At 45.3% G+C, this 26,816-nt stretch overlaps 17 protein-coding genes across 21 annotated transcripts in view; all 17 read right to left on the reverse strand.

The window, feature by feature from the left end:
• Window positions 1–26,816, reverse strand: part of LOC146651458 (collagen alpha-3(VI) chain-like) — a 106,578-nt gene that overhangs the window by 27,102 nt on the left and 52,660 nt on the right. The window lies entirely within an intron of this gene.
• Window positions 148–1,595, reverse strand: LOC146651461 (collagen alpha-3(VI) chain-like). The gene is made up of 2 exons (XM_085383931.1): window positions 1,073–1,595; window positions 148–818 (listed from the first exon to the last, which is right to left on the reverse strand). Exons 1-2 carry the CDS (start codon window positions 1,593–1,595, stop codon window positions 202–204), a joined length of 1,140 nt encoding a protein of 379 aa, XP_085240057.1. The 3' UTR covers window positions 148–201.
• Window positions 1,884–3,297, reverse strand: LOC146651462 (collagen alpha-3(VI) chain-like). Its single transcript, XM_085383914.1, has 2 exons — window positions 2,775–3,297; window positions 1,884–2,524 (listed from the first exon to the last, which is right to left on the reverse strand). The coding sequence occupies exons 1-2, from the start codon at window positions 3,295–3,297 to the stop codon at window positions 1,884–1,886; spliced, it is 1,164 nt and encodes a 387-aa protein (XP_085240040.1).
• On the reverse strand, window positions 3,571–4,964 carry LOC146651463 (collagen alpha-3(VI) chain-like). The gene is made up of 2 exons (XM_085383929.1): window positions 4,442–4,964; window positions 3,571–4,187 (listed from the first exon to the last, which is right to left on the reverse strand). The coding sequence occupies exons 1-2, from the start codon at window positions 4,962–4,964 to the stop codon at window positions 3,571–3,573; spliced, it is 1,140 nt and encodes a 379-aa protein (XP_085240055.1).
• LOC146651464 (collagen alpha-3(VI) chain-like) lies at window positions 5,221–6,604 on the reverse strand. The gene is made up of 2 exons (XM_085383910.1): window positions 6,082–6,604; window positions 5,221–5,861 (listed from the first exon to the last, which is right to left on the reverse strand). Exons 1-2 carry the CDS (start codon window positions 6,602–6,604, stop codon window positions 5,221–5,223), a joined length of 1,164 nt encoding a protein of 387 aa, XP_085240036.1.
• On the reverse strand, window positions 6,851–8,272 carry LOC146651465 (collagen alpha-3(VI) chain-like). Its single transcript, XM_085383926.1, has 2 exons — window positions 7,750–8,272; window positions 6,851–7,495 (listed from the first exon to the last, which is right to left on the reverse strand). The coding sequence occupies exons 1-2, from the start codon at window positions 8,270–8,272 to the stop codon at window positions 6,879–6,881; spliced, it is 1,140 nt and encodes a 379-aa protein (XP_085240052.1). The 3' UTR covers window positions 6,851–6,878.
• Window positions 8,529–9,912, reverse strand: LOC146651466 (collagen alpha-3(VI) chain-like). Its single transcript, XM_085383915.1, has 2 exons — window positions 9,390–9,912; window positions 8,529–9,169 (listed from the first exon to the last, which is right to left on the reverse strand). The coding sequence occupies exons 1-2, from the start codon at window positions 9,910–9,912 to the stop codon at window positions 8,529–8,531; spliced, it is 1,164 nt and encodes a 387-aa protein (XP_085240041.1).
• Window positions 10,169–11,880, reverse strand: LOC146651467 (collagen alpha-3(VI) chain-like). Its single transcript, XM_085383919.1, has 2 exons — window positions 11,029–11,880; window positions 10,169–10,809 (listed from the first exon to the last, which is right to left on the reverse strand). Exons 1-2 carry the CDS (start codon window positions 11,549–11,551, stop codon window positions 10,169–10,171), a joined length of 1,164 nt encoding a protein of 387 aa, XP_085240045.1. The 5' UTR covers window positions 11,552–11,880.
• On the reverse strand, window positions 11,733–13,326 carry LOC146651468 (collagen alpha-3(VI) chain-like). Its single transcript, XM_085383619.1, has 3 exons — window positions 12,696–13,326; window positions 11,877–12,476; window positions 11,733–11,758 (listed from the first exon to the last, which is right to left on the reverse strand). Exons 1-3 carry the CDS (start codon window positions 13,216–13,218, stop codon window positions 11,733–11,735), a joined length of 1,149 nt encoding a protein of 382 aa, XP_085239745.1. The 5' UTR covers window positions 13,219–13,326.
• LOC146651469 (collagen alpha-3(VI) chain-like) lies at window positions 13,400–14,886 on the reverse strand. Its single transcript, XM_085383620.1, has 3 exons — window positions 14,364–14,886; window positions 13,544–14,143; window positions 13,400–13,425 (listed from the first exon to the last, which is right to left on the reverse strand). The coding sequence occupies exons 1-3, from the start codon at window positions 14,884–14,886 to the stop codon at window positions 13,400–13,402; spliced, it is 1,149 nt and encodes a 382-aa protein (XP_085239746.1).
• Window positions 15,180–16,815, reverse strand: LOC146651470 (collagen alpha-3(VI) chain-like). The gene is made up of 2 exons (XM_085383917.1): window positions 16,040–16,815; window positions 15,180–15,820 (listed from the first exon to the last, which is right to left on the reverse strand). Exons 1-2 carry the CDS (start codon window positions 16,560–16,562, stop codon window positions 15,180–15,182), a joined length of 1,164 nt encoding a protein of 387 aa, XP_085240043.1. The 5' UTR covers window positions 16,563–16,815.
• Window positions 16,814–18,261, reverse strand: LOC146651471 (collagen alpha-3(VI) chain-like). Its single transcript, XM_085383898.1, has 2 exons — window positions 17,739–18,261; window positions 16,814–17,487 (listed from the first exon to the last, which is right to left on the reverse strand). Exons 1-2 carry the CDS (start codon window positions 18,259–18,261, stop codon window positions 16,814–16,816), a joined length of 1,197 nt encoding a protein of 398 aa, XP_085240024.1.
• LOC146651472 (collagen alpha-3(VI) chain-like) lies at window positions 18,389–19,955 on the reverse strand. Its single transcript, XM_085383922.1, has 2 exons — window positions 19,409–19,955; window positions 18,389–19,154 (listed from the first exon to the last, which is right to left on the reverse strand). The coding sequence occupies exons 1-2, from the start codon at window positions 19,929–19,931 to the stop codon at window positions 18,538–18,540; spliced, it is 1,140 nt and encodes a 379-aa protein (XP_085240048.1). The 5' UTR covers window positions 19,932–19,955; the 3' UTR covers window positions 18,389–18,537.
• LOC146651473 (collagen alpha-3(VI) chain-like) lies at window positions 20,188–21,634 on the reverse strand. Its single transcript, XM_085383911.1, has 2 exons — window positions 21,086–21,634; window positions 20,188–20,828 (listed from the first exon to the last, which is right to left on the reverse strand). The coding sequence occupies exons 1-2, from the start codon at window positions 21,606–21,608 to the stop codon at window positions 20,188–20,190; spliced, it is 1,164 nt and encodes a 387-aa protein (XP_085240037.1). The 5' UTR covers window positions 21,609–21,634.
• On the reverse strand, window positions 21,902–23,537 carry LOC146651474 (collagen alpha-3(VI) chain-like). Its single transcript, XM_085383918.1, has 2 exons — window positions 22,762–23,537; window positions 21,902–22,542 (listed from the first exon to the last, which is right to left on the reverse strand). Exons 1-2 carry the CDS (start codon window positions 23,282–23,284, stop codon window positions 21,902–21,904), a joined length of 1,164 nt encoding a protein of 387 aa, XP_085240044.1. The 5' UTR covers window positions 23,285–23,537.
• Window positions 23,536–24,983, reverse strand: LOC146651475 (collagen alpha-3(VI) chain-like). The gene is made up of 2 exons (XM_085383899.1): window positions 24,461–24,983; window positions 23,536–24,209 (listed from the first exon to the last, which is right to left on the reverse strand). Exons 1-2 carry the CDS (start codon window positions 24,981–24,983, stop codon window positions 23,536–23,538), a joined length of 1,197 nt encoding a protein of 398 aa, XP_085240025.1.
• Window positions 25,112–26,653, reverse strand: LOC146651476 (collagen alpha-3(VI) chain-like). Its single transcript, XM_085383923.1, has 2 exons — window positions 26,131–26,653; window positions 25,112–25,876 (listed from the first exon to the last, which is right to left on the reverse strand). The coding sequence occupies exons 1-2, from the start codon at window positions 26,651–26,653 to the stop codon at window positions 25,260–25,262; spliced, it is 1,140 nt and encodes a 379-aa protein (XP_085240049.1). The 3' UTR covers window positions 25,112–25,259.

Here is a 26,816-nt window from a genome sequence, read left to right on the forward strand (position 1 = left end):
GACCACTAAGAGACATGAGATTTACCATATGTTTAACTTGGTCAATCAAATATTTTGCAGCTAAAGAGAAACATCTTGAAATTGAACTCTTTCTTCGCAAGCACAACTATTTTGTAAAAAAAAAAAGATCCACTAGCTAACTGAACACAGCAAATCACATTTGGTTTCTTTTCACACTGTTTCCTACCATGATACTGGAGATTACAAAGGAGTCACGTTCTTACCGGTCACTGTTGGTGTCATGGGCGTGGCCCTCACTATCACTTTGCTCATTACAGAAGAGAGCTGTTCTTGGACACTGGGAAGGTCAGTGAACTCGGACACTGACAGAGCATAACTGGGCTCATATGATATTTTCTGCAGCTCTCTAGCATCTGAGGTCCTAGTTCCAATGCCAATCACATAAATGCCTTGCTGTTTGAGAGCTGAGCCTGGGCTATCTACATTATCAAAAGACCTTCCCCCAGTTAGTAAGATCAATATCTGTGGGACACCCTGCAGGCGTCTACTTCCAGAGGAGTTTGTAAAGACGTTGTCTCTGACGTATTGGAGAGCTGCCCCAGTGTTTAGGGGTCTTCCTCCTCTGTGTCTAAGCCCTCTGACCGAGTCCACCACATCCTCCCTTGTGGTATATGTGTTCAGATAGAAATGGACCTCTGGTTCTCTGCTGTACTGGACCACAGAGACATGGTCTTTGTTTTCTCCCACATTGATTTTCTCCACCACTCTCTCTACAAAATCACGCATGGCAGGAAAGCCATTCCTTGTGCCATCAGAACCATCCAGAAGGAATACAATATCTTTTCTGTCACGTGAAGCTGAGAAAAGACAGTAGGACAAAAAAATGAAAACCTTTCACAAAGCTTGTGAGATTATCTTTCACTGGCACACTAATATTTTAACAACACTAGCCTGGCCTACTTCTGTTTTAGAAAGACCACAGCATGCTACCAACTGGTTTGAAATGCACAAAAAACCTATACACACATCACATTCATTTATTTGCTTTTCCTCACTGTAGCTGAAATTAATAACTTTTGGAGCCAGCAATAGGATGTGTCTGACAACGTACCAATTACGGTTGGTAATTCTGGGGTGACTTCAAAAACTGCAGCTTCCACAGAGGACTCAAGTTGCTGTTGCACTTTGGGTAGGTCAGTAAGTTCAGACACAGATAGAGCATAACTGGGCTTGCCAGTTATGGTCTGAAGTTCTCTGGGGTCAGAGCCTCGGGTTCCAATTGCAATGGTCAAGACACCCAGCTGTTTGAGAGCAGAGGCTGGTTCATCAATACTGTCAAATGATCTTCCACCAGTGATCAATATTAGGACCTGCGGAACTCCTGAGGGCCGCCTGCTTCCGGCAGAGGCCGTGAAGACGTTATCCCTCAAGTACCGGAGAGCTGCTCCAGTGTTGAGGGGTCGTCCGCCTTTGTGCCTCAAACCTCTGACACTGTCAAGGACCTCTATTTTTGTGGTGTACGTGTTCAGATAGAACTGGACGGCTGGATCGCTGCTGTACTGAACAACCGACACACGGTCTTTGCCATCATCCACACTGAGTGTGTCTACTTGTTTTTGGACAAAGTCTCTCATAGCTGGGAATCCACTTCTAGTAGCATCAGATCCATCCAGCAAAAACACCACATCCCTTCCTGCTGGCTGTCTGACCACTAAGAGACATGAGATTTACCATATGTTTAACTTGGTCAATCAAATATTTTGCAGCTAAAAAGCACCATGGTAAAAGTGAACTCTTTCTTTACAACCACAACTATTTTATAAAAAAAACAAAAACGAAAACAGAACAAAAAAAAAAAGGAAAAACAATCCACTGGCTGATTAAACACAGCAAAACCAAATGATTTCTTTTCACACTGTTTCCTACAATGATACTGGACTTTGAAGATGGGTCATGTTCTTACCAGTCACTGTTGGGGTCAAAGGTGTGACCCTCATTGGCACTGTGCTCATTACAGAAGAGAGCTGTTCTTGAACATTGGGTAGGTCAGTGAACTCAGACACAGATACAGCATGACTGGGCTCGCCAGTTATGGTCTGAAGTTCTCTGGGGTCAGAGCCTCGGGTTCCAATTGCAATGGTCAAGACACCCAGCTGTTTGAGAGCAGAGGCTGGTTCATCAATACTGTCAAATGATCTTCCACCAGTGATCAATATTAGGACCTGCGGAACTCCTGATGGCCGCCTGCTTCCGGCAGAGGCCGTGAAGACGTTATCCCTCAAGTACCGGAGAGCTGCTCCAGTGTTGAGGGGTCGTCCGCCTTTGTGCCTCAAACCTCTGACACTGTCAAGGACCTCTCTTTTTGTGGTGTACGTGTTCAGATAGAACTGGACGGCTGGATCGCTGCTGTACTGAACAACCGACACACGGTCTTTGCCATCATCCACACTGAGTGTGTCTACTTGTTTTTGGACAAAGTCTCTCATAGCTGGGAATCCACTTCTAGTAGCATCAGATCCATCCAGCAAAAACACCACATCCCTTCCTGCTGGCTGTCTGACCACTAAGAGACATGAGATTTACCATATGTTTAACTTGGTCAATCAAATATTTTGCAGCTAAAAAGCACCATGGTAAAATTGAACTCTTTCTTTACAACCACAACTATTTTATAAAAAAAACAAAAACGAAAACAGAACAAAAAAAAAGAAAAAACAATCCACTGGCTGATTAAACACAGCAAAACCAAATGATTTCTTTTCACACTGTTTCCTACAATGATACTGGACTTTGAAGATGGGTCATGTTCTTACCAGTCACTGTTGGGGTCAAAGGTGTGACCCTCATTGGCATTGTGCTCATTACAGAAGAGAGCTGTTCTTGAACATTGGGAAGGTCAGTGAACTCAGACACAGATACAGCATGACTGGGCTCGCCAGTTATGGTCTGAAGTTCTCTGGGGTCAGAGCCTCGGGTTCCAATTGCAATGGTCAAGACACCGAGCTGTTTGAGAGCAGAGGCTGGTTCATCAATACTGTCAAATGATCTTCCACCAGTGATCAATATTAGGACCTGCGGAACTCCTGATGGCCGCCTGCTTCCGGCAGAGGCCGTGAAGACGTTATCCCTCAAGTACCGGAGAGCTGCTCCAGTGTTGAGGGGTCGTCCGCCTTTGTGCCTCAAACCTCTGACACTGTCAAGGACCTCTCTTTTTGTGGTGTACGTGTTCAGATAGAACTGGACGGCTGGATCGCTGCTGTACTGAACAACCGACACACGGTCTTTGCCATCATCCACACTGAGTGTGTCTACTTGTTTTTGGACAAAGTCTCTCATAGCTGGGAATCCACTTCTAGTAGCATCAGATCCATCCAGCAAAAACACCACATCCCTTCCTGCTGGCTGTCTGACCACTAAGAGACATGAGATTTACCATATGTTTAACTTGGTCAATCAAATATTTTGCAGCTAAAGAGAAACATCTTGAAATTGAACTCTTTCTTCGCAAGCACAACTATTTTTAAAAGAAAAGACAATCCACTAGCTAACTGAACACAGCAAATCACATTTGGTTTCTTTTCACACTGTTTCCTACCATGATACTGGAGATTACAAAGGAGTCACGTTCTTACCAGTCACTGTTGGTGTCATGGGCGTGGCCCTCACTATCACTTTGCTCATTACAGAAGAGAGCTGTTCTTGGACACTGGGAAGGTCAGTGAACTCGGACACTGACAGAGCATAACTGGGCTCATATGATATTTTCTGAAGCTCTCTAGCATCTGAGGTCCTAGTTCCAATGCCAATCACATAAATGCCCTGCTGTTTGAGAGCTGAGGCTGGGCTATCTACATTGTCAAAAGACCTTCCCCCAGTTACTAAGATCAATATCTGTGGGACACCCTGCAGGCGTCTACTTCCAGAGGAGTTTGTAAAGACGTTGTCTCTGATGTATTGGAGAGCTGCCCCAGTGTTTAGGGGTCTTCCTCCTCTGTGTCTAAGCCCTCTGACCGAGTCCACCACATCCTCCCTTGTGGTATATGTGTTCAGATAGAAATAGACCTCTGGTTCTCTGCTGTACTGGACCACAGAGACATGGTCTTTGTTTTCTCCCACATTGATTTTCTCCACCACTCTCTCTACAAAATCACGCATGGCAGGAAAACCATTCCTTGTGCCATCAGAACCATCCAGAAGGAATACAATATCTTTTCTGTCACGTGAAGCTGAGAAAAGACAGTAGGACAAAAAAATGAAAACCTTTCACAAAGCTTGTGAGATTATCTTTCACTGGCACACTAATATTTTAACAACACTAGCCTGGCCTACTTCTGTTTTAGAAAGACCACAGCATGCTACCAACTGGTTTGAAATGCACAAAAAACCTATACACACATCACATTCATTTATTTGCTTTTCCTCACTGTAGCTGAAATTAGTAACTTTTGGAGCCAGCAAAAGGATGTGTCTGACAACGTACCAATTACGGTTGGTAATTCTGGGGTGACTTCAAAAACTGCAGCTTCCACAGAGGACTCAAGTTGCTGTTGCACTTTGGGTAGGTCAGTAAGTTCAGACACAGATAGAGCATAACTGGGCTCGCCAGTTATGGTCTGAAGTTCTCTGGGGTCAGAGCCTCGGGTTCCAATTGCAATGGTCAAGACACCCAGCTGTTTGAGAGCAGAGGCTGGTTCATCAATACTGTCAAATGATCTTCCACCAGTGATCAATATTAGGACCTGCGGAACTCCTGAGGACCGCCTGCTTCCGGCAGAGGCCGTGAAGACGTTATCCCTCAAGTACCGGAGAGCTGCTCCAGTGTTGAGGGGTTGTCCGCCTTTGTGCCTCAAACCTCTGACACTGTCAAGGACCTCTCTTTTTGTGGTGTACGTGTTCAGATAGAACTGGACGGCTGGATCGCTGCTGTACTGAACAACCGACACACGGTCTTTGCCATCATCCACACTGAGTGTGTCTACTTGTTTTTGGACAAAGTCTCTCATAGCTGGGAATCCACTTCTAGTAGCATCAGATCCATCCAGCAAAAACACCACATCCCTTCCTGCTGGCTGTCTGACCACTAAGAGACATGAGATTTACCATATGTTTAACTTGGTCAATCAAATATTTTGCAGCTAAAGAGAAACATCTTGAAATTGAACTCTTTCTTCTCAAGCACAACTATTTTGTAAAGAAAAAAACAATCCACTAGCTAACTGAACACAGCAAATCACATTTGGTTTCTTTTCACACTGTTTCCTACAATGATACTGGACTTTGAAGATGGGTCATGTTCTTACCAGTCACTGTTGGGGTCAAAGGTGTGACCCTCATTGGCACTGTGCTCATTACAGAAGAGAGCTGTTCTTGAACATTGGGAAGGTCAGTGAACTCAGACACAGATACAGCATGACTGGGCTCGCCAGTTATGGTCTGAAGTTCTCTGGGGTCAGAGCCTCGGGTTCCAATTGCAATGGTCAAGACACCCAGCTGTTTGAGAGCAGAGGCTGGTTCATCAATACTGTCAAATGATCTTCCACCAGTGATCAATATTAGGACCTGCGGAACTCCTGATGGCTGCCTGCTTCCGGCAGAGGCCGTGAAGACGTTATCCCTCAAGTACCGGAGAGCTGCTCCAGTGTTGAGGGGTCGTCCGCCTTTGTGCCTCAAACCTCTGACACTGTCAAGGACCTCTCTTTTTGTGGTGTACGTGTTCAGATAGAACTGGACGGCTGGATCGCTGCTGTACTGAACAACCGACACACGGTCTTTGCCATCATCCACACTGAGTGTGTCTACTTGTTTTTGGACAAAGTCTCTCATAGCTGGGAATCCACTTCTAGTAGCATCAGATCCATCCAGCAAAAACACCACATCCCTTCCTGCTGGCTGTCTGACCACTAAGAGACATGAGATTTACCATATGTTTAACTTGGTCAATCAAATATTTTGCAGCTAAAGAGAAACATCTTGAAATTGAACTCTTTCTTCTCAAGCACAACTATTTTGTAAAGAAAAAAACAATCCACTAGCTAACTGAACACAGCAAATCACATTTGGTTTCTTTTCACACTGTTTCCTACAATGATACTGGACTTTGAAGATGGGTCATGTTCTTACCAGTCACTGTTGGGGTCAAAGGTGTGACCCTCATTGGCACTGTGCTCATTACAGAAGAGAGCTGTTCTTGAACATTGGGAAGGTCAGTGAACTCAGACACAGATACAGCATGACTGGGCTCGCCAGTTATGGTCTGAAGTTCTCTGGGGTCAGAGCCTCGGGTTCCAATTGCAATGGTCAAGACACCCAGCTGTTTGAGAGCAGAGGCTGGTTCATCAATACTGTCAAATGATCTTCCACCAGTGATCAATATTAGGACCTGCGGAACTCCTGATGGCCGCCTGCTTCCGGCAGAGGCCGTGAAGACGTTATCCCTCAAGTACCGGAGAGCTGCTCCAGTGTTGAGGGGTCGTCCGCCTTTGTGCCTCAAACCTCTGACACTGTCAAGGACCTCTCTTTTTGTGGTGTACGTGTTCAGATAGAACTGGACGGCTGGATCGCTGCTGTACTGAACAACCGACACACGGTCTTTGCCATCATCCACACTGAGTGTGTCTACTTGTTTTTGGACAAAGTCTCTCATAGCTGGGAATCCACTTCTAGTAGCATCAGATCCATCCAGCAAAAACACCACATCCCTTCCTGCTGGCTGTCTGACCACTAAGAGACATGAGATTTACCATATGTTTAACTTGGTCAATCAAATATTTTGCAGCTAAAGAGAAACATCTTGAAATTGAACTCTTTCTTCGCAAGCACAACTATTTTGTAAAAAAAAAAAAGATCCACTAGCTAACTGAACACAGCAAATCACATTTGGTTTCTTTTCACACTGTTTCCTACCATGATACTGGAGATTACAAAGGAGTCACGTTCTTACCGGTCACTGTTGGTGTCATGGGCGTGGCCCTCACTATCACTTTGCTCATTACAGAAGAGAGCTGTTCTTGGACACTGGGAAGGTCAGTGAACTCGGACACTGACAGAGCATAACTGGGCTCATATGATATTTTCTGCAGCTCTCTAGCATCTGAGGTCCTAGTTCCAATGCCAATCACATAAATGCCTTGCTGTTTGAGAGCTGAGCCTGGGCTATCTACATTATCAAAAGACCTTCCCCCAGTTAGTAAGATCAATATCTGTGGGACACCCTGCAGGCGTCTACTTCCAGAGGAGTTTGTAAAGACGTTGTCTCTGACGTATTGGAGAGCTGCCCCAGTGTTTAGGGGTCTTCCTCCTCTGTGTCTAAGCCCTCTGACCGAGTCCACCACATCCTCCCTTGTGGTATATGTGTTCAGATAGAAATGGACCTCTGGTTCTCTGCTGTACTGGACCACAGAGACATGGTCTTTGTTTTCTCCCACATTGATTTTCTCCACCACTCTCTCTACAAAATCACGCATGGCAGGAAAGCCATTCCTTGTGCCATCAGAACCATCCAGAAGGAATACAATATCTTTTCTGTCACGTGAAGCTGAGAAAAGACAGTAGGACAAAAAAATGAAAACCTTTCACAAAGCTTGTGAGATTATCTTTCACTGGCACACTAATATTTTAACAACACTAGCCTGGCCTACTTCTGTTTTAGAAAGACCACAGCATGCTACCAACTGGTTTGAAATGCACAAAAAACCTATACACACATCACATTCATTTATTTGCTTTTCCTCACTGTAGCTAAAATTAATAACTTTTGGAGCAAGCAACAGGATGTGTCTGACAACGTACCAATTACGGTTGGTAATTCTGGGGTGACTTCAAAAACTGCAGCTTCCACAGAGGACTCAAGTTGCTGTTGCACTTTGGGTAGGTCAGTAAGTTCAGACACAGATAGAGCATAACTGGGCTCGCCAGTTATGGTCTGAAGTTCTCTGGGGTCAGAGCCTCGGGTTCCAATTGCAATGGTCAAGACACCCAGCTGTTTGAGAGCAGAGGCTGGTTCATCAATACTGTCAAATGATCTTCCACCAGTGATCAATATTAGGACCTGCGGAACTCCTGAGGGCCGCCTGCTTCCGGCAGAGGCCGTGAAGACGTTATCCCTCAAGTACCGGAGAGCTGCTCCAGTGTTGAGGGGTCGTCCGCCTTTGTGCCTCAAACCTCTGACACTGTCAAGGACCTCTCTTTTTGTGGTGTACGTGTTCAGATAGAACTGGACGGCTGGATCGCTGCTGTACTGAACAACCGACACACGGTCTTTGCCATCATCCACACTGAGTGTGTCTACTTGTTTTTGGACAAAGTCTCTCATAGCTGGGAATCCACTTCTAGTAGCATCAGATCCATCCAGCAAAAACACCACATCCCTTCCTGCTGGCTGTCTGACCACTAAGAGACATGAGATTTACCATATGTTTAACTTGGTCAATCAAATATTTTGCAGCTAAAGAGAAACATCTTGAAATTGAACTCTTTCTTCTCAAGCACAACTATTTTGTAAAGAAAAAAACAATCCACTAGCTAACTGAACACAGCAAATCACATTTGGTTTCTTTTCACACTGTTTCCTACAATGATACTGGACTTTGAAGATGGGTCATGTTCTTACCAGTCACTGTTGGGGTCAAAGGTGTGACCCTCACTATCACTGTGCTCATTACAGAAGAGAGCTGTTCTTGAACATTGGGAAGGTCAGTGAACTCAGACACAGATACAGCATGACTGGGCTCGCCAGTTATGGTCTGAAGTTCTCTGGGGTCAGAGCCTCGGGTTCCAATTGCAATGGTCAAGACACCCAGCTGTTTGAGAGCAGAGGCTGGTTCATCAATACTGTCAAATGATCTTCCACCAGTGATCAATATTAGGACCTGCGGAACTCCTGATGGCTGCCTGCTTCCGGCAGAGGCCGTGAAGACGTTATCCCTCAAGTACCGGAGAGCTGCTCCAGTGTTGAGGGGTCGTCCGCCTTTGTGCCTCAAACCTCTGACACTGTCAAGGACCTCTCTTTTTGTGGTGTACGTGTTCAGATAGAACTGGACGGCTGGATCGCTGCTGTACTGAACAACCGACACACGGTCTTTGCCATCATCCACACTGAGTGTGTCTACTTGTTTTTGGACAAAGTCTCTCATAGCTGGGAATCCACTTCTAGTAGCATCAGATCCATCCAGCAAAAACACCACATCCCTTCCTGCTGGCTGTCTGACCACTAAGAGACATGAGATTTACCATATGTTTAACTTGGTCAATCAAATATTTTGCAGCTAAAGAGAAACATCTTGAAATTGAACTCTTTCTTCTCAAGCACAACTATTTTGTAAAGAAAAAAACAATCCACTAGCTAACTGAACACAGCAAATCACATTTGGTTTCTTTTCACACTGTTTCCTACAATGATACTGGACTTTGAAGATGGGTCATGTTCTTACCAGTCACTGTTGGGGTCAAAGGTGTGACCCTCATTGGCACTGTGCTCATTAAAGAAGAGAGCTGTTCTTGAACATTGGGAAGGTCAGTGAACTCAGACACAGATACAGCATGACTGGGCTCGCCAGTTATGGTCTGAAGTTCTCTGGGGTCAGAGCCTCGGGTTCCAATTGCAATGGTCAAGACACCCAGCTGTTTGAGAGCAGAGGCTGGTTCATCAATACTGTCAAATGATCTTCCACCAGTGATCAATATTAGGACCTGCGGAACTCCTGATGGCTGCCTGCTTCCGGCAGAGGCCGTGAAGACGTTATCCCTCAAGTACCGGAGAGCTGCTCCAGTGTTGAGGGGTCGTCCGCCTTTGTGCCTCAAACCTCTGACACTGTCAAGGACCTCTCTTTTTGTGGTGTACGTGTTCAGATAGAACTGGACGGCTGGATCGCTGCTGTACTGAACAACCGACACACGGTCTTTGCCATCATCCACACTGAGTGTGTCTACTTGTTTTTGGACAAAGTCTCTCATAGCTGGGAATCCACTTCTAGTAGCATCAGATCCATCCAGCAAAAACACCACATCCCTTCCTGCTGGCTGTCTGACCACTAAGAGACATGAGATTTACCATATGTTTAACTTGGTCAATCAAATATTTTGCAGCTAAAGAGAAACATCTTGAAATTGAACTCTTTCTTCTCAAGCACAACTATTTTGTAAAGAAAAAAACAATCCACTAGCTAACTGAACAGAGCAAATCACATTTGGTTTCTTTTCACACTGTTTCCTACAATGATACTGGACTTTGAAGATGGGTCATGTTCTTACCAGTCACTGTTGGGGTCAAAGGTGTGACCCTCATTGGCACTGTGCTCATTACAGAAGAGAGCTGTTCTTGAACATTGGGAAGGTCAGTGAACTCAGACACAGATACAGCATGACTGGGCTCGCCAGTTATGGTCTGAAGTTCTCTGGGGTCAGAGCCTCGGGTTCCAATTGCAATGGTCAAGACACCCAGCTGTTTGAGAGCAGAGGCTGGTTCATCAATACTGTCAAATGATCTTCCACCAGTGATCAATATTAGGACCTGCGGAACTCCTGATGGCTGCCTGCTTCCGGCAGAGGCCGTGAAGACGTTATCCCTCAAGTACCGGAGAGCTGCTCCAGTGTTGAGGGGTCGTCCGCCTTTGTGCCTCAAACCTCTGACACTGTCAAGGACCTCTCTTTTTGTGGTGTACGTGTTCAGATAGAACTGGACGGCTGGATCGCTGCTGTACTGAACAACCGACACACGGTCTTTGCCATCATCCACACTGAGTGTGTCTACTTGTTTTTGGACAAAGTCTCTCATAGCTGGGAATCCACTTCTAGTAGCATCAGATCCATCCAGCAAAAACACCACATCCCTTCCTGCTGGCTGTCTGACCACTAAGAGACATGAGATTTACCATATGTTTAACTTGGTCAATCAAATATTTTGCAGCTAAAGAGAAACATCTTGAAATTGAACTCTTTCTTCGCAAGCACAACTATTTTGTAAAAAAAAAAAGATCCACTAGCTAACTGAACACAGCAAATCACATTTGGTTTCTTTTCACACTGTTTCCTACCATGATACTGGAGATTACAAAGGAGTCACGTTCTTACCGGTCACTGTTGGTGTCATGGGCGTGGCCCTCACTATCACTTTGCTCATTACAGAAGAGAGCTGTTCTTGGACACTGGGAAGGTCAGTGAACTCGGACACTGACAGAGCATAACTGGGCTCATATGATATTTTCTGCAGCTCTCTAGCATCTGAGGTCCTAGTTCCAATGCCAATCACATAAATGCCTTGCTGTTTGAGAGCTGAGCCTGGGCTATCTACATTATCAAAAGACCTTCCCCCAGTTAGTAAGATCAATATCTGTGGGACACCCTGCAGGCGTCTACTTCCAGAGGAGTTTGTAAAGACGTTGTCTCTGACGTATTGGAGAGCTGCCCCAGTGTTTAGGGGTCTTCCTCCTCTGTGTCTAAGCCCTCTGACCGAGTCCACCACATCCTCCCTTGTGGTATATGTGTTCAGATAGAAATGGACCTCTGGTTCTCTGCTGTACTGGACCACAGAGACATGGTCTTTGTTTTCTCCCACATTGATTTTCTCCACCACTCTCTCTACAAAATCACGCATGGCAGGAAAGCCATTCCTTGTGCCATCAGAACCATCCAGAAGGAATACAATATCTTTTCTGTCACGTGAAGCTGAGAAAAGACAGTAGGACAAAAAAATGAAAACCTTTCACAAAGCTTGTGAGATTATCTTTCACTGGCACACTAATATTTTAACAACACTAGCCTGGCCTACTTCTGTTTTAGAAAGACCACAGCATGCTACCAACTGGTTTGAAATGCACAAAAAACCTATACACACATCACATTCATTTATTTGCTTTTCCTCACTGTAGCTAAAATTAATAACTTTTGGAGCAAGCAACAGGATGTGTCTGACAACGTACCAATCACGGTTGGTAATTCTGGGGTGACTTCAAAAACTGCAGCTTCCACAGAGGACTCAAGTTGCTGTTGCACTTTGGGTAGGTCAGTAAGTTCAGACACAGATAGAGCATAACTGGGCTCGCCAGTTATGGTCTGAAGTTCTCTGGGGTCAGAGCCTCGGGTTCCAATTGCAATGGTCAAGACACCCAGCTGTTTGAGAGCAGAGGCTGGTTCATCAATACTGTCAAATGATCTTCCACCAGTGATCAATATTAGGACCTGCGGAACTCCTGATGGCCGCCTGCTTCCGGCAGAGGCCGTGAAGACGTTATCCCTCAAGTACCGGAGAGCTGCTCCAGTGTTGAGGGGTCGTCCGCCTTTGTGCCTCAAACCTCTGACACTGTCAAGGACCTCTCTTTTTGTGGTGTACGTGTTCAGATAGAACTGGACGGCTGGATCGCTGCTGTACTGAACAACCGACACACGGTCTTTGCCATCATCCACACTGAGTGTGTCTACTTGTTTTTGGACAAAGTCTCTCATAGCTGGGAATCCACTTCTAGTAGCATCAGATCCATCCAGCAAAAACACCACATCCCTTCCTGCTGGCTGTCTGACCACTAAGAGACATGAGATTTACCATATGTTTAACTTGGTCAATCAAATATTTTGCAGCTAAAGAGAAACATCTTGAAATTGAACTCTTTCTTCGCAAGCACAACTATTTTGTAAAAAAAAAAAGATCCACTAGCTAACTGAACACAGCAAATCACATTTGGTTTCTTTTCACACTGTTTCCTACCATGATACTGGAGATTACAAAGGAGTCACGTTCTTACCGGTCACTGTTGGTGTCATGGGCGTGGCCCTCACTATCACTTTGCTCATTACAGAAGAGAGCTGTTCTTGGACACTGGGAAGGTCAGTGAACTCGGACACTGACAGAGCATAACTGGGCTCATATGATATTTTCTGCAGCTCTCTAGCATCTGAGGTCCTAGTTCCAATGCCAATCACATAAATGCCTTGCTGTTTGAGAGCTGAGCCTGGGCTATCTACATTATCAAAAGACCTTCCCCCAGTTAGTAAGATCAATATCTGTGGGACACCCTGCAGGTGTCTACTTCCAGAGGAGTTTGTAAAGACGTTGTCTCTGACGTATTGGAGAGCTGCCCCAGTGTTTAGGGGTCTTCCTCCTCTGTGTCTAAGCCCTCTGACCGAGTCCACCACATCCTCCCTTGTGGTATATGTGTTCAGATAGAAATGGACCTCTGGTTCTCTGCTGTACTGGACCACAGAGACATGGTCTTTGTTTTCTCCCACATTGATTTTCTCCACCACTCTCTCTACAAAATCACGCATGGCAGGAAAGCCATTCCTTGTGCCATCAGAACCATCCAGAAGGAATACAATATCTTTTCTGTCACGTGAAGCTGAGAAAAGACAGTAGGACAAAAAAATGAAAACCTTTCACAAAGTTTGTGAGATTATCTTTCACTGGCACACTAATATTTTAACAACACTAGCCTGGCCTACTTCTGTTTTAGAAAGACCACAGCATGCTACCAACTGGTTTGAAATGCACAAAAAACCTATACACACATCACATTCATTTATTTGCTTTTCCTCACTGTAGCTAAAATTAATAACTTTTGGAGCAAGCAACAGGATGTGTCTGACAACGTACCAATCACGGTTGGTAATTCTGGGGTGACTTCAAAAACTGCAGCTTCCACAGAGGACTCAAGTTGCTGTTGCACTTTGGGTAGGTCAGTAAGTTCAGACAAAGATAGAGCATAACTGGGCTCGCCAGTTATGGTCTGAAGTTCTCTGGGGTCAGAGCCTCGGGTTCCAATTGCAATGGTCAAGACACCCAGCTGTTTGAGAGCAGAGGCTGGTTCATCAATACTGTCAAATGATCTTCCACCAGTGATCAATATTAGGACCTGCGGAACTCCTGATGGCTGCCTGCTTCCGGCAGAGGCCGTGAAGACGTTATCCCTCAAGTACCGGAGAGCTGCTCCAGTGTTGAGGGGTCGTCCGCCTTTGTGCCTCAAACCTCTGACACTGTCAAGGACCTCTCTTTTTGTGGTGTACGTGTTCAGATAGAACTGGACGGCTGGATCGCTGCTGTACTGAACAACCGACACACGGTCTTTGCCATCATCCACGCTGAGTGTGTCTACTTGTTTTTGGACAAAGTCTCTCATAGCTGGGAATCCACTTCTAGTAGCATCAGATCCATCCAGCAAAAACACCACATCCCTTCCTGCTGGCTGTCTGACCACTAAGAGACATGAGATTTACCATATGTTTAACTTGGTCAATCAAATATTTTGCAGCTAAAGAGAAACATCTTGAAATTGAACTCTTTCTTCGCAAGCACAACTATTTTGTAAAGAAAAAAACAATCCACTGGCTAACTGAACACAGCAAATCACATTTGGTTTCTTTTCACACTGTTTCCTACAATGATACTGGACTTTGAAGATGGGTCATGTTCTTACCAGTCACTGTTGGGGTCAAAGGTGTGACCCTCATTGGCACTGTGCTCATTACAGAAGAGAGCTGTTCTTGAACATTGGGAAGGTCAGTGAACTCAGACACAGATACAGCATGACTGGGCTCGCCAGTTATGGTCTGAAGTTCTCTGGGGTCAGAGCCTCGGGTTCCAATTGCAATGGTCAAGACACCCAGCTGTTTGAGAGCAGAGGCTGGTTCATCAATACTGTCAAATGATCTTCCACCAGTGATCAATATTAGGACCTGCGGAACTCCTGATGGCTGCCTGCTTCCGGCAGAGGCCGTGAAGACGTTATCCCTCAAGTACCGGAGAGCTGCTCCAGTGTTGAGGGGTCGTCCGCCTTTGTGCCTCAAACCTCTGACACTGTCAAGGACCTCTCTTTTTGTGGTGTACGTGTTCAGATAGAACTGGACGGCTGGATCGCTGCTGTACTGAACAACCGACACACGGTCTTTGCCATCATCCACACTGAGTGTGTCTACTTGTTTTTGGACAAAGTCTCTCATAGCTGGGAATCCACTTCTAGTAGCATCAGATCCATCCAGCAAAAACACCACATCCCTTCCTGCTGGCTGTCTGACCACTAAGAGACATGAGATTTACCATATGTTTAACTTGGTCAATCAAATATTTTGCAGCTAAAAAGCACCATGGTAAAATTGAACTCTTTCTTTACAACCACAACTATTTTATAAAAAAAACAAAAAACAAAAACGAAAACAGAACAAAAAAAAGGGAAAAACAATCCACTGGCTGATTAAACACAGCAAAACCAAATGATTTCTTTTCACACTGTTTCCTACAATGATACTGGACTTTGAAGATGGGTCATGTTCTTACCAGTCACTGTTGGGGTCAAAGGTGTGACCCTCATTGGCACTGTGCTCATTACAGAAGAGAGCTGTTCTTGAACATTGGGAAGGTCAGTGAACTCAGACACAGATACAGCATGACTGGGCTCGCCAGTTATGGTCTGAAGTTCTCTGGGGTCAGAGCCTCGGGTTCCAATTGCAATGGTCAAGACACCCAGCTGTTTGAGAGCAGAGGCTGGTTCATCAATACTGTCAAATGATCTTCCACCAGTGATCAATATTAGGACCTGCGGAACTCCTGATGGCCGCCTGCTTCCGGCAGAGGCCGTGAAGACGTTATCCCTCAAGTACCGGAGAGCTGCTCCAGTGTTGAGGGGTCGTCCGCCTTTGTGCCTCAAACCTCTGACACTGTCAAGGACCTCTCTTTTTGTGGTGTACGTGTTCAGATAGAACTGGACGGCTGGATCGCTGCTGTACTGAACAACCGACACACGGTCTTTGCCATCATCCACGCTGAGTGTGTCTACTTGTTTTTGGACAAAGTCTCTCATAGCTGGGAATCCACTTCTAGTAGCATCAGATCCATCCAGCAAAAACACCACATCCCTTCCTGCTGGCTGTCTGACCACTAAGAGACATGAGATTTACCATATGTTTAACTTGGTCAATCAAATATTTTGCAGCTAAAGAGAAACATCTTGAAATTGAACTCTTTCTTCGCAAGCACAACTATTTTGTAAAAAAAAAAAGATCCACTAGCTAACTGAACACAGCAAATCACATTTGGTTTCTTTTCACACTGTTTCCTACCATGATACTGGAGATTACAAAGGAGTCACGTTCTTACCGGTCACTGTTGGTGTCATGGGCGTGGCCCTCACTATCACTTTGCTCATTACAGAAGAGAGCTGTTCTTGGACACTGGGAAGGTCAGTGAACTCGGACACTGACAGAGCATAACTGGGCTCATATGATATTTTCTGCAGCTCTCTAGCATCTGAGGTCCTAGTTCCAATGCCAATCACATAAATGCCTTGCTGTTTGAGAGCTGAGCCTGGGCTATCTACATTATCAAAAGACCTTCCCCCAGTTAGTAAGATCAATATCTGTGGGACACCCTGCAGGCGTCTACTTCCAGAGGAGTTTGTAAAGACGTTGTCTCTGACGTATTGGAGAGCTGCCCCAGTGTTTAGGGGTCTTCCTCCTCTGTGTCTAAGCCCTCTGACCGAGTCCACCACATCCTCCCTTGTGGTATATGTGTTCAGATAGAAATGGACCTCTGGTTCTCTGCTGTACTGGACCACAGAGACATGGTCTTTGTTTTCTCCCACATTGATTTTCTCCACCACTCTCTCTACAAAATCACGCATGGCAGGAAAGCCATTCCTTGTGCCATCAGAACCATCCAGAAGGAATACAATATCTTTTCTGTCACGTGAAGCTGAGAAAAGACAGTAGGACAAAAAAATGAAAACCTTTCACAAAGCTTGTGAGATTATCTTTCACTGGCACACTAATATTTTAACAACACTAGCCTGGCCTACTTCTGTTTTAGAAAGACCACAGCATGCTACCAACTGGTTTGAAATGCACAAAAAACCTATACACACATCACATTCATTTATTTGCTTTTCCTCACTGTAGCTAAAATTAATAACTTTTGGAGCAAGCAACAGGATGTGTCTGACAACGTACCAATTACGGTTGGTAATTCTGGGGTGACTTCAAAAACTGCAGCTTCCACAGAGGACTCAAGTTGCTGTTGCACTTTGGGTAGGTCAGTAAGTTCAGACACAGATAGAGCATAACTGGGCTCGCCAGTTATGGTCTGAAGTTCTCTGGGGTCAGAGCCTCGGGTTCCAATTGCAATGGTCAAGACACCCAGCTGTTTGAGAGCAGAGGCTGGTTCATCAATACTGTCAAATGATCTTCCACCAGTGATCAATATTAGGACCTGCGGAACTCCTGAGGGCCGCCTGCTTCCGGCAGAGGCCGTGAAGACGTTATCCCTCAAGTACCGGAGAGCTGCTCCAGTGTTGAGGGGTCGTCCGCCTTTGTGCCTCAAACCTCTGACACTGTCAAGGACCTCTCTTTTTGTGGTGTACGTGTTCAGATAGAACTGGACGGCTGGATCGCTGCTGTACTGAACAACCGACACACGGTCTTTGCCATCATCCACACTGAGTGTGTCTACTTGTTTTTGGACAAAGTCTCTCATAGCTGGGAATCCACTTCTAGTAGCATCAGATCCATCCAGCAAAAACACCACATCCCTTCCTGCTGGCTGTCTGACCACTAAGAGACATGAGATTTACCATATGTTTAACTTGGTCAATCAAATATTTTGCAGCTAAAAAGCACCATGGTAAAAGTGAACTCTTTCTTTACAACCACAACTATTTTATAAAAAAAACAAAAACGAAAACAGAACAAAAAAAAAGGGAAAAACAATCCACTGGCTGATTAAACACAGCAAAACCAAATGATTTCTTTTCACACTGTTTCCTACAATGATACTGGACTTTGAAGATGGGTCATGTTCTTACCAGTCACTGTTGGGGTCAAAGGTGTGACCCTCATTGGCACTGTGCTCATTACAGAAGAGAGCTGTTCTTGAACATTGGGAAGGTCAGTGAACTCAGACACAGATACAGCATGACTGGGCTCGCCAGTTATGGTCTGAAGTTCTCTGGGGTCAGAGCCTCGGGTTCCAATTGCAATGGTCAAGACACCCAGCTGTTTGAGAGCAGAGGCTGGTTCATCAATACTGTCAAATGATCTTCCACCAGTGATCAATATTAGGACCTGCGGAACTCCTGATGGCCGCCTGCTTCCGGCAGAGGCCGTGAAGACGTTATCCCTCAAGTACCGGAGAGCTGCTCCAGTGTTGAGGGGTCGTCCGCCTTTGTGCCTCAAACCTCTGACACTGTCAAGGACCTCTCTTTTTGTGGTGTACGTGTTCAGATAGAACTGGACGGCTGGATCGCTGCTGTACTGAACAACCGACACACGGTCTTTGCCATCATCCACACTGAGTGTGTCTACTTGTTTTTGGACAAAGTCTCTCATAGCTGGGAATCCACTTCTAGTAGCATCAGATCCATCCAGCAAAAACACCACATCCCTTCCTGCTGGCTGTCTGACCACTAAGAGACATGAGATTTACCATATGTTTAACTTGGTCAATCAAATATTTTGCAGCTAAAGAGAAACATCTTGAAATTGAACTCTTTCTTCGCAAGCACAACTATTTAAAAAAAAAAAAAAGACAATCCACTAGCTAACTGAACACAGCAAATCACATTTGGTTTCTTTTCACACTGTTTCCTACTATGATACTGGAGATTACAAAGGAGTCACGTTCTTACCGGTCACTGTTGGTGTCATGGGCGTGGCCCTCACTATCACTTTGCTCATTACAGAAGAGAGCTGTTCTTGGACACTGGGAAGGTCAGTGAACTCGGACACTGACAGAGCATAACTGGGCTCATATGATATTTTCTGCAGCTCTCTAGCATCTGAGGTCCTAGTTCCAATGCCAATCACATAAATGCCTTGCTGTTTGAGAGCTGAGCCTGGGCTATCTACATTATCAAAAGACCTTCCCCCAGTTAGTAAGATCAATATCTGTGGGACACCCTGCAGGCGTCTACTTCCAGAGGAGTTTGTAAAGACGTTGTCTCTGACGTATTGGAGAGCTGCCCCAGTGTTTAGGGGTCTTCCTCCTCTGTGTCTAAGCCCTCTGACCGAGTCCACCACATCCTCCCTTGTGGTATATGTGTTCAGATAGAAATGGACCTCTGGTTCTCTGCTGTACTGGACCACAGAGACATGGTCTTTGTTTTCTCCCACATTGATTTTCTCCACCACTCTCTCTACAAAATCACGCATGGCAGGAAAGCCATTCCTTGTGCCATCAGAACCATCCAGAAGGAATACAATATCTTTTCTGTCACGTGAAGCTGAGAAAAGACAGTAGGACAAAAAAATGAAAACCTTTCACAAAGCTTGTGAGATTATCTTTCACTGGCACACTAATATTTTAACAACACTAGCCTGGCCTACTTCTGTTTTAGAAAGACCACAGCATGCTACCAACTGGTTTGAAATGCACAAAAAACCTATACACACATCACATTCATTTATTTGCTTTTCCTCACTGTAGCTAAAATTAATAACTTTTGGAGCAAGCAACAGGATGTGTCTGACAACGTACCAATCACGGTTGGTAATTCTGGGGTGACTTCAAAAACTGCAGCTTCCACAGAGGACTCAAGTTGCTGTTGCACTTTGGGTAGGTCAGTAAGTTCAGACACAGATAGAGCATAACTGGGCTCGCCAGTTATGGTCTGAAGTTCTCTGGGGTCAGAGCCTCGGGTTCCAATTGCAATGGTCAAGACACCCAGCTGTTTGAGAGCAGAGGCTGGTTCATCAATACTGTCAAATGATCTTCCACCAGTGATCAATATTAGGACCTGCGGAACTCCTGATGGCTGCCTGCTTCCGGCAGAGGCCGTGAAGACGTTATCCCTCAAGTACCGGAGAGCTGCTCCAGTGTTGAGGGGTCGTCCGCCTTTGTGCCTCAAACCTCTGACACTGTCAAGGACCTCTCTTTTTGTGGTGTACGTGTTCAGATAGAACTGGACGGCTGGATCGCTGCTGTACTGAACAACCGACACACGGTCTTTGCCATCATCCACGCTGAGTGTGTCTACTTGTTTTTGGACAAAGTCTCTCATAGCTGGGAATCCACTTCTAGTAGCATCAGATCCATCCAGCAAAAACACCACATCCCTTCCTGCTGGCTGTCTGACCACTAAGAGACATGAGATTTACCATATGTTTAACTTGGTCAATCAAATATTTTGCAGCTAAAGAGAAACATCTTGAAATTGAACTCTTTCTTCGCAAGCACAACTATTTTGTAAAGAAAAAAACAATCCACTGGCTAACTGAACACAGCAAATCACATTTGGTTTCTTTTCACACTGTTTCCTACAATGATACTGGACTTTGAAGATGGGTCATGTTCTTACCAGTCACTGTTGGGGTAAAAGGTGTGACCCTCATTGGCACTGTGCTCATTACAGAAGAGAGCTGTTCTTGAACATTGGGAAGGTCAGTGAACTCAGACACAGATACAGCATGACTGGGCTCGCCAGTTATGGTCTGAAGTTCTCTGGGGTCAGAGCCTCGGGTTCCAATTGCAATGGTCAAGACACCCAGCTGTTTGAGAGCAGAGGCTGGTTCATCAATACTGTCAAATGATCTTCCACCAGTGATCAATATTAGGACCTGCGGAACTCCTGATGGCTGCCTGCTTCCGGCAGAGGCCGTGAAGACGTTATCCCTCAAGTACCGGAGAGCTGCTCCAGTGTTGAGGGGTCGTCCGCCTTTGTGCCTCAAACCTCTGACACTGTCAAGGACCTCTCTTTTTGTGGTGTACGTGTTCAGATAGAACTGGACGGCTGGATCGCTGCTGTACTGAACAACCGACACACGGTCTTTGCCATCATCCACACTGAGTGTGTCTACTTGTTTTTGGACAAAGTCTCTCATAGCTGGGAATCCACTTCTAGTAGCATCAGATCCATCCAGCAAAAACACCACATCCCTTCCTGCTGGCTGTCTGACCACTAAGAGACATGAGATTTACCATATGTTTAACTTGGTCAATCAAATATTTTGCAGCTAAAAAGCACCATGGTAAAATTGAACTCTTTCTTTACAACCACAACTATTTTATAAAAAAAACAAAAAACAAAAACGAAAACAGAACAAAAAAAAGGGAAAAACAATCCACTGGCTGATTAAACACAGCAAAACCAAATGATTTCTTTTCACACTGTTTCCTACAATGATACTGGACTTTGAAGATGGGTCATGTTCTTACCAGTCACTGTTGGGGTCAAAGGTGTGACCCTCATTGGCACTGTGCTCATTACAGAAGAGAGCTGTTCTTGAACATTGGGAAGGTCAGTGAACTCAGACACAGATACAGCATGACTGGGCTCGCCAGTTATGGTCTGAAGTTCTCTGGGGTCAGAGCCTCGGGTTCCAATTGCAATGGTCAAGACACCCAGCTGTTTGAGAGCAGAGGCTGGTTCATCAATACTGTCAAATGATCTTCCACCAGTGATCAATATTAGGACCTGCGGAACTCCTGATGGCCGCCTGCTTCCGGCAGAGGCCGTGAAGACGTTATCCCTCAAGTACCGGAGAGCTGCTCCAGTGTTGAGGGGTCGTCCGCCTTTGTGCCTCAAACCTCTGACACTGTCAAGGACCTCTCTTTTTGTGGTGTACGTGTTCAGATAGAACTGGACGGCTGGATCGCTGCTGTACTGAACAACCGACACACGGTCTTTGCCATCATCCACGCTGAGTGTGTCTACTTGTTTTTGGACAAAGTCTCTCATAGCTGGGAATCCACTTCTAGTAGCATCAGATCCATCCAGCAAAAACACCACATCCCTTCCTGCTGGCTGTCTGACCACTAAGAGACATGAGATTTACCATATGTTTAACTTGGTCAATCAAATATTTTGCAGCTAAAAAGCACCATGGTAAAAGTGAACTCTTTCTTTACAACCACAACTATTTTATAAAAAAAACAAAAAACAAAAACGAAAACAGAACAAAAAAAAGGGAAAAACAATCCACTGGCTGATTAAACACAGCAAAACCAAATGATTTCTTTTCACACTGTTTCCTACAATGATACTGGACTTTGAAGATGGGTCATGTTCTTACCAGTCACTGTTGGGGTCAAAGGTGTGACCCTCATTGGCACTGTGCTCATTACAGAAGAGAGCTGTTCTTGAACATTGGGAAGGTCAGTGAACTCAGACACAGATACAGCATGACTGGGCTCGCCAGTTATGGTCTGAAGTTCTCTGGGGTCAGAGCCTCGGGTTCCAATTGCAATGGTCAAGACACCCAGCTGTTTGAGAGCAGAGGCTGGTTCATCAATACTGTCAAATGATCTTCCACCAGTGATCAATATTAGGACCTGCGGAACTCCTGATGGCCGCCTGCTTCCGGCAGAGGCCGTGAAGACGTTATCCCTCAAGTACCGGAGAGCTGCTCCAGTGTTGAGGGGTCGTCCGCCTTTGTGCCTCAAACCTCTGACACTGTCAAGGACCTCTCTTTTTGTGGTGTACGTGTTCAGATAGAACTGGACGGCTGGATCGCTGCTGTACTGAACAACCGACACACGGTCTTTGCCATCATCCACACTGAGTGTGTCTACTTGTTTTTGGACAAAGTCTCTCATAGCTGGGAATCCACTTCTAGTAGCATCAGATCCATCCAGCAAAAACACCACATCCCTTCCTGCTGGCTGTCTGACCACTAAGAGACATGAGATTTACCATATGTTTAACTTGGTCAATCAAATATTTTGCAGCTAAAGAGAAACATCTTGAAATTGAACTCTTTCTTCGCAAGCACAACTATTTTGTAAAAAAAAAAAGATCCACTAGCTAACTGAACACAGCAAATCACATTTGGTTTCTTTTCACACTGTTTCCTACCATGATACTGGAGATTACAAAGGAGTCACGTTCTTACCGGTCACTGTTGGTGTCATGGGCGTGGCCCTCACTATCACTTTGCTCATTACAGAAGAGAGCTGTTCTTGGACACTGGGAAGGTCAGTGAACTCGGACACTGACAGAGCATAACTGGGCTCATATGATATTTTCTGCAGCTCTCTAGCATCTGAGGTCCTAGTTCCAATGCCAATCACATAAATGCCTTGCTGTTTGAGAGCTGAGCCTGGGCTATCTACATTATCAAAAGACCTTCCCCCAGTTAGTAAGATCAATATCTGTGGGACACCCTGCAGGCGTCTACTTCCAGAGGAGTTTGTAAAGACGTTGTCTCTGACGTATTGGAGAGCTGCCCCAGTGTTTAGGGGTCTTCCTCCTCTGTGTCTAAGCCCTCTGACCGAGTCCACCACATCCTCCCTTGTGGTATATGTGTTCAGATAGAAATGGACCTCTGGTTCTCTGCTGTACTGGACCACAGAGACATGGTCTTTGTTTTCTCCCACATTGATTTTCTCCACCACTCTCTCTACAAAATCACGCATGGCAGGAAAGCCATTCCTTGTGCCATCAGAACCATCCAGAAGGAATACAATATCTTTTCTGTCACGTGAAGCTGAGAAAAGACAGTAGGACAAAAAAATGAAAACCTTTCACAAAGCTTGTGAGATTATCTTTCACTGGCACACTAATATTTTAACAACACTAGCCTGGCCTACTTCTGTTTTAGAAAGACCACAGCATGCTACCAACTGGTTTGAAATGCACAAAAAACCTATACACACATCACATTCATTTATTTGCTTTTCCTCACTGTAGCTAAAATTAATAACTTTTGGAGCAAGCAACAGGATGTGTCTGACAACGTACCAATTACGGTTGGTAATTCTGGGGTGACTTCAAAAACTGCAGCTTCCACAGAGGACTCAAGTTGCTGTTGCACTTTGGGTAGGTCAGTAAGTTCAGACACAGATAGAGCATAACTGGGCTCGCCAGTTATGGTCTGAAGTTCTCTGGGGTCAGAGCCTCGGGTTCCAATTGCAATGGTCAAGACACCCAGCTGTTTGAGAGCAGAGGCTGGTTCATCAATACTGTCAAATGATCTTCCACCAGTGATCAATATTAGGACCTGCGGAACTCCTGAGGGCCGCCTGCTTCCGGCAGAGGCCGTGAAGACGTTATCCCTCAAGTACCGGAGAGCTGCTCCAGTGTTGAGGGGTCGTCCGCCTTTGTGCCTCAAACCTCTGACACTGTCAAGGACCTCTCTTTTTGTGGTGTACGTGTTCAGATAGAACTGGACGGCTGGATCGCTGCTGTACTGAACAACCGACACACGGTCTTTGCCATCATCCACACTGAGTGTGTCTACTTGTTTTTGGACAAAGTCTCTCATAGCTGGGAATCCACTTCTAGTAGCATCAGATCCATCCAGCAAAAACACCACATCCCTTCCTGCTGGCTGTCTGACCACTAAGAGACATGAGATTTACCATATGTTTAACTTGGTCAATCAAATATTTTGCAGCTAAAAAGCACCATGGTAAAAGTGAACTCTTTCTTTACAACCACAACTATTTTATAAAAAAAACAAAAACGAAAACAGAACAAAAAAAAAGGGAAAAACAATCCACTGGCTGATTAAACACAGCAAAACCAAATGATTTCTTTTCACACTGTTTCCTACAATGATACTGGACTTTGAAGATGGGTCATGTTCTTACCAGTCACTGTTGGGGTCAAAGGTGTGACCCTCATTGGCACTGTGCTCATTACAGAAGAGAGCTGTTCTTGAACATTGGGAAGGTCAGTGAACTCAGACACAGATACAGCATGACTGGGCTCGCCAGTTATGGTCTGAAGTTCTCTGGGGTCAGAGCCTCGGGTTCCAATTGCAATGGTCAAGACACCCAGCTGTTTGAGAGCAGAGGCTGGTTCATCAATACTGTCAAATGATCTTCCACCAGTGATCAATATTAGGACCTGCGGAACTCCTGATGGCCGCCTGCTTCCGGCAGAGGCCGTGAAGACGTTATCCCTCAAGTACCGGAGAGCTGCTCCAGTGTTGAGGGGTCGTCCGCCTTTGTGCCTCAAACCTCTGACACTGTCAAGGACCTCTCTTTTTGTGGTGTACGTGTTCAGATAGAACTGGACGGCTGGATCGCTGCTGTACTGAACAACCGACACACGGTCTTTGCCATCATCCACACTGAGTGTGTCTACTTGTTTTTGGACAAAGTCTCTCATAGCTGGGAATCCACTTCTAGTAGCATCAGATCCATCCAGCAAAAACACCACATCCCTTCCTGCTGGCTGTCTGACCACTAAGAGACATGAGATTTACCATATGTTTAACTTGGTCAATCAAATATTTTGCAGCTAAAGAGAAACATCTTGAAATTGAACTCTTTCTTCGCAAGCACAACTATTTAAAAAAAAAAAAAAGACAATCCACTAGCTAACTGAACACAGCAAATCACATTTGGTTTCTTTTCACACTGTTTCCTACTATGATACTGGAGATTACAAAGGAGTCACGTTCTTACCGGTCACTGTTGGTGTCATGGGCGTGGCCCTCACTATCACTTTGCTCATTACAGAAGAGAGCTGTTCTTGGACACTGGGAAGGTCAGTGAACTCGGACACTGACAGAGCATAACTGGGCTCATATGATATTTTCTGCAGCTCTCTAGCATCTGAGGTCCTAGTTCCAATGCCAATCACATAAATGCCTTGCTGTTTGAGAGCTGAGCCTGGGCTATCTACATTATCAAAAGACCTTCCCCCAGTTAGTAAGATCAATATCTGTGGGACACCCTGCAGGCGTCTACTTCCAGAGGAGTTTGTAAAGACGTTGTCTCTGACGTATTGGAGAGCTGCCCCAGTGTTTAGGGGTCTTCCTCCTCTGTGTCTAAGCCCTCTGACCGAGTCCACCACATCCTCCCTTGTGGTATATGTGTTCAGATAGAAATGGACCTCTGGTTCTCTGCTGTACTGGACCACAGAGACATGGTCTTTGTTTTCTCCCACATTGATTTTCTCCACCACTCTCTCTACAAAATCACGCATGGCAGGAAAGCCATTCCTTGTGCCATCAGAACCATCCAGAAGGAATACAATATCTTTTCTGTCACGTGAAGCTGAGAAAAGACAGTAGGACAAAAAAATGAAAACCTTTCACAAAGCTTGTGAGATTATCTTTCACTGGCACACTAATATTTTAACAACACTAGCCTGGCCTACTTCTGTTTTAGAAAGACCACAGCATGCTACCAACTGGTTTGAAATGCACAAAAAACCGATACACACATCACATTCATTTATTTGCTTTTCCTCACTGTAGCTAAAATTAATAACTTTTGGAGCAAGCAACAGGATGTGTCTGACAACGTACCAATTACGGTTGGTAATTCTGGGGTGACTTCAAAAACTGCAGCTTCCACAGAGGACTCAAGTTGCTGTTGCACTTTGGGTAGGTCAGTAAGTTCAGACACAGATAGAGCATAACTGGGCTCGCCAGTTATGGTCTGAAGTTCTCTGGGGTCAGAGCCTCGGGTTCCAATTGCAATGGTCAAGACACCCAGCTGTTTGAGAGCAGAGGCTGGTTCATCAATACTGTCAAATGATCTTCCACCAGTGATCAATATTAGGACCTGCGGAACTCCTGAGGGCCGCCTGCTTCCGGCAGAGGCCGTGAAGACGTTATCCCTCAAGTACCGGAGAGCTGCTCCAGTGTTGAGGGGTCGTCCGCCTTTGTGCCTCAAACCTCTGACACTGTCAAGGACCTCTCTTTTTGTGGTGTACGTGTTCAGATAGAACTGGACGGCTGGATCGCTGCTGTACTGAACAACCGACACACGGTCTTTGCCATCATCCACACTGAGTGTGTCTACTTGTTTTTGGACAAAGTCTCTCATAGCTGGGAATCCACTTCTAGTAGCATCAGATCCATCCAGCAAAAACACCACATCCCTTCCTGCTGGCTGTCTGACCACTAAGAGACATGAGATTTACCATATGTTTAACTTGGTCAATCAAATATTTTGCAGCTAAAAAGCACCATGGTAAAAGTGAACTCTT

Source organism: Rhamphochromis longiceps, linkage group LG16, assembly GCF_057381845.1.
Source record: "Rhamphochromis longiceps isolate RC_006_pf linkage group LG16, R_longiceps_female_GT1.1, whole genome shotgun sequence".
Taxonomy (NCBI): domain Eukaryota; kingdom Metazoa; phylum Chordata; class Actinopteri; order Cichliformes; family Cichlidae; genus Rhamphochromis; species Rhamphochromis longiceps.